The sequence below is a fragment of the Watersipora subatra genome, chromosome 7 (assembly GCF_963576615.1).
Source record: "Watersipora subatra chromosome 7, tzWatSuba1.1, whole genome shotgun sequence".
Classification (NCBI taxonomy): Eukaryota; Metazoa; Bryozoa; class Gymnolaemata; order Cheilostomatida; family Watersiporidae; genus Watersipora; species Watersipora subatra.
The window spans coordinates 21,765,654-21,773,584 of NC_088714.1; the positions used below are offsets into that span (position 1 = coordinate 21,765,654).

At 34.0% G+C, this 7,931-nt stretch overlaps 1 protein-coding gene across 1 annotated transcript; it reads right to left on the minus strand.

Moving 5' to 3' along the window:
• Window positions 1–2,590: 2,590 nt before the first annotated feature.
• On the minus strand, window positions 2,591–7,715 carry LOC137400542 (uncharacterized). The gene is made up of 5 exons (XM_068086866.1): window positions 7,708–7,715; window positions 7,445–7,625; window positions 7,128–7,356; window positions 4,605–4,790; window positions 2,591–2,826 (listed from the first exon to the last, which is right to left on the minus strand). Exons 1-5 carry the CDS (start codon window positions 7,713–7,715, stop codon window positions 2,591–2,593), a joined length of 840 nt encoding a protein of 279 aa, XP_067942967.1.
• Between the last annotated feature and the right edge of the window lie 216 nt (window positions 7,716–7,931).

Genomic DNA, 7,931 nt, shown 5'->3' on the forward strand with positions numbered 1-7,931 from the left:
TAGGAAGCTATCATCAACACGGAAATTGGAGAAGATTACAGGTACGTTAACAATAAGGTGCTAATACAATTAATAATTATAGATGTGTAGTTACTACAATTTTTATAGAGTTTGATCATATCATTACTTTGTTTTAATTGGCTTGAGAGATTTAGTTTTTACTTTTAACTTTTGCAAAACAGTGCGCAGTAAACAACCTTCAACATGAACACTCAAGAATATTATAATACTAAAGTTAACATGGCATGAATACAATATTTTTAGTTGCAATACAAATATGATTTTTCTAAACTATAACTATATAATTACATAACCTTGAATTTTTTTACATTAAATTAAATTAATTATACTTTCATGTTGTCGGCTCTTTACAACAGTATAACATGATTTACACACTCTAATGCGGTTTTTGTCTTTGAACTAAATATCGAACTGAACATAACGGGCTCTTATTTCAAAACTGAAAATTATTTATATTAACGACTAGTTTAGTCAATTTTAAAAGAATTAATAAAAAAGTTAGAATTTAGCTCTTCATTGATACTCTTTACATAAAATACGCAACTTTTTCTTATCATAATTAAAGCACCTTGTCATTAGTGTTGAAGGCAAATTATGTGAAAAAGCAATTATCATATTCTTTTGCCACACTTGTTTTGAGTAGAGAACACAACTCCATCGCCATATGAAACCCTCGCTTTATTCAATTGTCATCTTCTCTTTTACGTATTTATGGATGAAGATACAAGTTCAACATAGTAACGACTGCTGTAGGCTTTAAGTTTACTGTTCTACAATCGCTGACTTTGAGCTCATAGATATAAATGTATAGATATCATAGATATCATAGATATATGTGTATTTCACTCAAAACTGCCAGTCAATAAGCATTGTTGCTGATGTGGTTAGCCGATTTAGTAAACTATTAAATTATCATTATGAACAACTTTTATAAAATTAAAAATAATCTTGTTTATTTTTTGTGACTTCAAGTATTATTGTGAAGATCTACAATGCTGTTTGTAAAAAACGTTCAATTGTGAGTTGGCCTTTAATTGACATAAACTTCACAACAAAAAATATCTCTCTCTCTCTCTTTCTTGCTTTTTCTCTTTGTCATTTTCTTTCCTTCTCTCTTTTTTTCTCGATTCTCAGTGACTACCTCAAAGAGAATTTGTACGGAATATAAAACTATTTGTTGGTACATGATAATAAACTTATAGTAATGTTTTCTTTATGGGGGGCTGTATTGGTGTTAAACTGTAAGAGTTATCATCTCTTTAAAAAAGCATAATTCCTTAGCAATTGTCAGCAACAAGGCTTTTGAAATTGTTTGTTCTAGTAGCACTTTGAGCTCATATTTCTAACAACTTTATTAGTATTGTATAACAAAAAATTGTATGAACTAGAATGAAAAGACTTGTTTGAGCTGATAGAAACCAAAATTTGCTAATATATACACTTAATCTAATTAAGTTTTTTAAAATTTTAGAAATTTTGTTTCTATCAGTCAAAAAAGGTCATTCTAGTCATTTTAGTCATTCTAGTACTCAGACTGAAACTTAAGAAAGATATTTCAAGCTTCACGTAAACTCACATCAATTTACACCTGAACTTTGTGACATACATCTAAAAACAAAATTAGCATTTTATATTATTACAATAGTTTCTACTACTACGTTGTTACCTATTATGATGCTTTCAGCTTGATAATTCTGGTTCAAACTGGAAGCAAATAAATAAGAATGGCTCACTAGGTGACAAGACTTGCTGTGAACCAATCCAGTTTGGGAACATTGCGGAGATAAAAAATTCCCTTTCCGTATGATACCTTTCAGTAAAACTCCAATTATACCCTTTCTGGCGTGATTGAAGTTTTTCCACTTATATGCATGTTTATGGTAGGGCAAGTCCAAAAACCGTTTTTACGCATACATCACATGGGGTATTGAGGGAATAATTTTCTTCAAGTACCTTAGTTCATTTTGCTAGTTATAACACCAGCAGTATAGGAAGTTTCATACAATTCCCTTGAAGACCCACACTTTCACAGAGGACTCTAGAAAAGCTAAGGCTAGCAAAACTGACAACTAAATTACTTCTCCTATAGCTTCAAGGTTCGGTGATTATATGAACAATGCAAATTAATATCAGCTTTTGTGTCTGTTAGCTTTGCTTGTGCAGTATGTCAAGGTACAAATGACATTAAAGGTGTTGATGCACTGCTGTCAATAGCTTTTGGTTGCTTTGGTTGCTTATAGGCTTAGACAGTAACTTCATATTTTTGAACCATATATAAACACGAATCATATAAAATAAATAAATCAATAAAAACATATTGTTCTAAACATCAAATAGCAAAGACATTTCATGTTAGCTACACAAATCATGAGCTGAGAATTTCTCAAGATATTGTTAGTGAAGTGCAATGTTTCAAAAGCCTTTTGTGCTAGTGATTTAGCAAGTTTTGGTAAGTTTGTTCACTTTTGTAAAGTTTTCTTGCTATTCTAATCGGACATTACACTATATTTCACAGCAATTACACCCATTTCTATTCCTAGTCATGCAAATCAATACTAACAGCTATACATTACATCGTTTTAGTTCTCTCATATTTCATTGATTGTCTCCCTGGTTCATATATCATCTGCTTTTTACCAATATCTGAAAGCCGTCTTGCTATAGATCCTTGGGATTTATACGCAGTTCCCTTTGCCTCGGTCTTTACTCTTGCTGGTTGTCTAGGTGATGAACCCACTTTTCCATAATAGTTTAGTAGCATATGTGCGAGTCCATTTTTACCATGCGATGCAATGCTCTCAGCTTCTGCAACAAAAATGAAAGTTTTGTCTAAAGATTTTCAATTGATTTAAAGGTTTGGTTTTTACATATATGTACATGTTTATACAAGGAGTTGTTCCATCTTATGAACCATGGAATTACAGTCACAACTACTAAAGCTATAGAAAAAATTTGGGGTGATGGGTGCTTCCATGCTGGTTAGTAATATTTATATATTATCTTGCAAACCAATTCTCAAGAGTAATAATATTTATATAGGTCTAATCAGACTGTGTTCTCCTTATGAAAATAGTGAAAATGTTACCTCAATGGTTATTTTACTGTCTGCAGGTAATTTAGTATTTCCCATTTTACAACTGCAAGCTACTGATAAACTACTGCATACTAACACTAGTTAGTAGTAGGCAATACTATTGAAAAATACATGTTTTCAAAGAAAATTCTTCATCTATTTCATCTAATTATATACTAGTTGAGCTACCCAGCATTGCCCAGGTAATAAAAATCAGCTTTTAAACAATGAGAAGTAATGAGGGTTGCCTGTCCCACTTGCTATTAGCCTGGTACATTGCCAATGGAAGTTTTGATTACACTTAATAATGACAGCCAACAGTTTTCATGTCGTGATGCTATGAGCCTGCGTCGTACGCAAAGCCGTTTGGTATTTGCTACCCATAGACCTATTAACTATACTATAGTATACTATACTATTAACTAGTTAATAGGTCTATGTTGCTACCATATAGCGACATATATCAGCATGCATAGAAATCAATCTCTGTGGCCTTAATAGTACAGCGCCGCACTTGTTAATGGGTGGGTCCGAGATCAAACCTTCGTTGGTATGGATATTTTATTCCATGGTTTTAAGATCTATAGCCGGAATGCATACAGATATACATATGATGACGACGACAGACATACTTTGAGAAATATATATAGATTAATCTCTGTGTTTGTTTTTTTGTTAAACCCTGTGCCTAGTTATAGCAACTCAAATGTATTAATGAAAAATTTGCACCATACTGGATTTGATCTCAGGACCTCCAGATTTAGAGGTTGAGAACTTAACCATTAAGCTACACGGAATACAAAGAATTCTAAAGGCAAATAGTCATTACATTAGTTAAGATACCCACACTTAAAGCTTTTTCTTGGGGTTAATAGCTAGCTTTGTTGACCGTTACGTGTAACAATCGTTAAACTGGCCCAAAACGCGAGTATTATTATAGTAAAGATTTTGGTAAAGATCTAGCTTTCCAGGTAAGTTACTCAAATGCATTACGTAATTATTCTATTACCCATGCAACGCCAGACATTCAGCTAATTAGTACATATCTAGAGACTTGTTTTTATCTTGAAAATGTTGAACTCAGTTGATGAGTTTCAGCAATGAGATAGGTACAATGAACAAGAAGCAAGTGTATCTCTAAACAATTGGTATACTGGGATTAAGGTACTTGTAGATACTCTCAGTCTATAGTATGTGGTCTAGTCCTAACCAGCTACTCAAGAAAAATGAATTGAATACACTGTTGTAATGGTAGTCTGTCTGACCTGCTAAAACAACCTATTTAACTTGAATGCCAAGGGGCCATGAAGGCTAGACTATATTATTAGTTATAGTTTGCAAGGAAGGACAACTTATAATATGACGACTCTTGTCATTAATAGAAGCATAAAAGCAGATGGATAGCAGCAGTGTCCGTAACAAGCATTTTACTACTGTAAATAAAAGCTGGCTGACCTCTAAATAAAATAGCAAGTGATAAAAGATGTGAATCACTGTTTGGCCAACTCACCTGGCTTGACCCTTGGTGCTGGTCTCGCGCTTGCCGGCTGTTTCCTGTATTCGTGTATAAGGCGTTCCATCCTCTTTCCTTTATCAAGGGTAGCATTGTCTTCTCCTTCCATCTTTACTCTTGGACCATTTCTGGCTGACGGAGTTAAGTTTCCATGGTTATGCATGAGTCGGTCCATTCTTTTACCTAAAAATGTAATAATAGTTGTTTTACACAACAAACTATGCAACAGATGTTTAAAGTCAGCATTTTAAGTTTTCTAATGAGTAAGAAGCACTAAGATTTCATACAGTGATAGTGTAGAGACACCTGGGTGTGCCAGTGCCAAAGCACTATGTTAGGACGACAAGCACTTTATGTTTCCATAGAGTGATTTAGTAGAGCGATGGTTGTGTGATGCAACAGGAAAGCAAGACCTATGCAAAATCACAAGTGTGATTCCATTAGTCGCTAAGACCGTTTCTTTGGCACAAAGATGGTGCATCACACGGGTGTTTCGTTTCCAAACAGCGACACTGAATTATGACAGAATTAGAGTGACACAACTGCTCCCATGATGGCATTGCAGCACCATATGGAGTTGTGTCACTACGCTATCACTCTATGGAAACTTAGTAAAGAACTAAATAAGAAACATGTAAATATGTGTTTTTGCTAACTTTAATAAACTATACTGAACTTTTCTTTTAACTGTAGATCTGTTCAAACACATTCCTTGGCATTGGTTTTTTATCTTAGGAGAAATAAAACTGGCCTACAGTTTGTTTGACTGCAGATTCGGAGTTGTGGGTAATGCAGATACTAAACGAATAGTGTTTTCTGATTTCATTAGTATTAAAATAATAAAATTATATAAATGTATAATTAAAATAAATAATAATTATATCCTCATAGCTCCTCTCGCTAATAAGGATATAATAAGCTCCTTATTATATGATAAACTAAATGTCAGCATTTCATTGTAACACCTCAACAACCGAATGCCATGTATGAGGGGAAGATAACTCTCAAAATTACATCGATAAATAATAGTTTTGAACATGTTGTGGCTGTTATTTATAAAATAAACCAGTGTAAAAAGTAATATCTGATCCTCTGTCATTAAATAGGTGAATCAGTCTGATATTTTATGTACATATGATGTTAATATTAATTTTTATGTCTATGTCTACGAAGATAAATGATATAGATTTCACAATTATCTAGCTGTGTTATTACCAACAGGAAGTGCTACACAAGAGTAAACATGTGTGCAAGAGCGAATGACTAAACAAGGAACACAAAGCTTTGAATGTAAACGCAAAATGGTAAAATAATATTTATGCGTTATTGAAAGTTAACATTTGCGCTAATAAATTACTTAAAAAACAAACAATAACTAAGCATTAAAAATGGCTGGATACTGTTTGTTAGATTTGAACAAGAACAAGACTTGTCCTGGTTCTATGACATGAAACAAGTTGCTGACTTATATAGCAGGAGATCCGTAGAACACTATAAGTGTACAAGTTAACCAAAGCAGTAGTGCTATTAACATATCCACAGAGGAGAAGGTTGCGTAGTACTGTGATTGGCTACTGAATTGTGTAATTACATGTCAAATTATGGTAGCGAGTTCTGGTTTGTTTCTCTGCTGCAAGGAAAACTTAAAATGGCCAGAATTGAATTTCAAAATATTATCTTTTATCTTTTTCGCAAAAGATTACAAACTTCTCATTGCATACTTTTTAACAAAAAAAACCACGCGCAGAAATAGTAAAATTCTCCAAATTGATTACAGTTTAAACCCTTCAGCAGCTTTCCCTGAAATAACTCTAAAATATTTTTATTGCAATACCAAAGTTATTGGTATAAAATTTGATTTAAAAAATTAAAAAAAATTTGAAATCTATATTGATAAATTCCATTCTGTCATTACGTCGGTCTGTGAGTCTGTGAATCTGTGTAAACATTATGCCAATATTTTTGAGACCAATGGATGAAATCGGCCCAAAAATGTGAAAACGTTTTGTGTTTTCACATTTCTGAGCTGATTTCATCCAAACTTTACACACATATTCTCCGTGCCTTCTGTCAAGTCACTATAAAATATTTGATTTCAAAACCCCATCTAGTTCCTGTAAACCTGCAGACAATCTGATTAAAAAGAAAGAAATCCCAGCCATTCTTATCGCTCGTCATATATAAAATATGCTTTGCGAATGCAACTAAAACCAAAAAAAAATTACACTTAATAACTTAATGTTTGTAATGTAATTTTTTTTTTAATTTCTCCAAAAAATATGCACCTAAATAGCATGAATACACAATCTAGAGAGACTTTCGTGTTTAAAGATATTAACTTGGCAATGACGTTGTGTTTTTTACTTCATTAAGATACACAAAGTTTATTTTAAGTTTATTTCAGTTCAATGTACACCATTTTTTCTTCTTACTACAAGAGATGACATATGCTGCAGTAATTGTCAACTACTCTCTAGCACCTTCCTAACATACCCTGGTCAAGTGTGTAGTTAGGGTCGCCTTCGGACTTCACTCGCGGGCCTGCTCTTGCTGATTTAAGTAGCTTTGTAGAATCATGTACTAAATGGTTCATCCTTTTCCCTCTGTCGAGATTAGCGTTGTCTTCTCCTTCCGGTTTAACCCTAGCGGCCTGGCGTGGTGAAGGAGTTAGTAGTCCATATTCTGATACGAGCCTTTTTGCTCGGCTTCCTTTAGCTAACGTTGCATTTGACTCTCCTTCTGGTTTCACCTGGCAGTGAGAAATAATGGTCTGTAGAAATGCATTGATTAAAAAACAATATCGTAGAAAAGTCATTTTGATGTCCTTAAAAGCATACCCTCGGTTGCATCCTCGATGACATGGGTAAACTGTTTCTATTAATGAGTGTCTCCATTCTTTTTCCTCTGTCCAGAGCGTAATTAGGCTCTCCCTCCCGTTTAACTCTTGGCACCTCAGGCTCTCTCGCTGTTAAGTTGCTATTGCCACGCCCGCTGCCATATCCTGTTCTTGTCAGCAGTCTACAAAAAGTGATGTATGAGTATGTACAAATTATGTATCAATGTTACATATCAATGCAACAGCCCAAAAATTTCAACCCACTTCTCCATTCGTCTCCCCTTGTGTGGCTCGTAGCACTCCTCAGCTTCTGTTTTGATTCTGGGTGCCTGGGCATAATCCATCTCATCTTTACGGGCTGTCCAGGATAAAATCAGCTGCATTGAACCTACATATATACTGTAGGAATTAGTGCCGCATGAATTTTGGCCGCTATGATCATTGGGCAAATTGAGATGACCAATGGCTTGTAGAAAACCAATTCTATA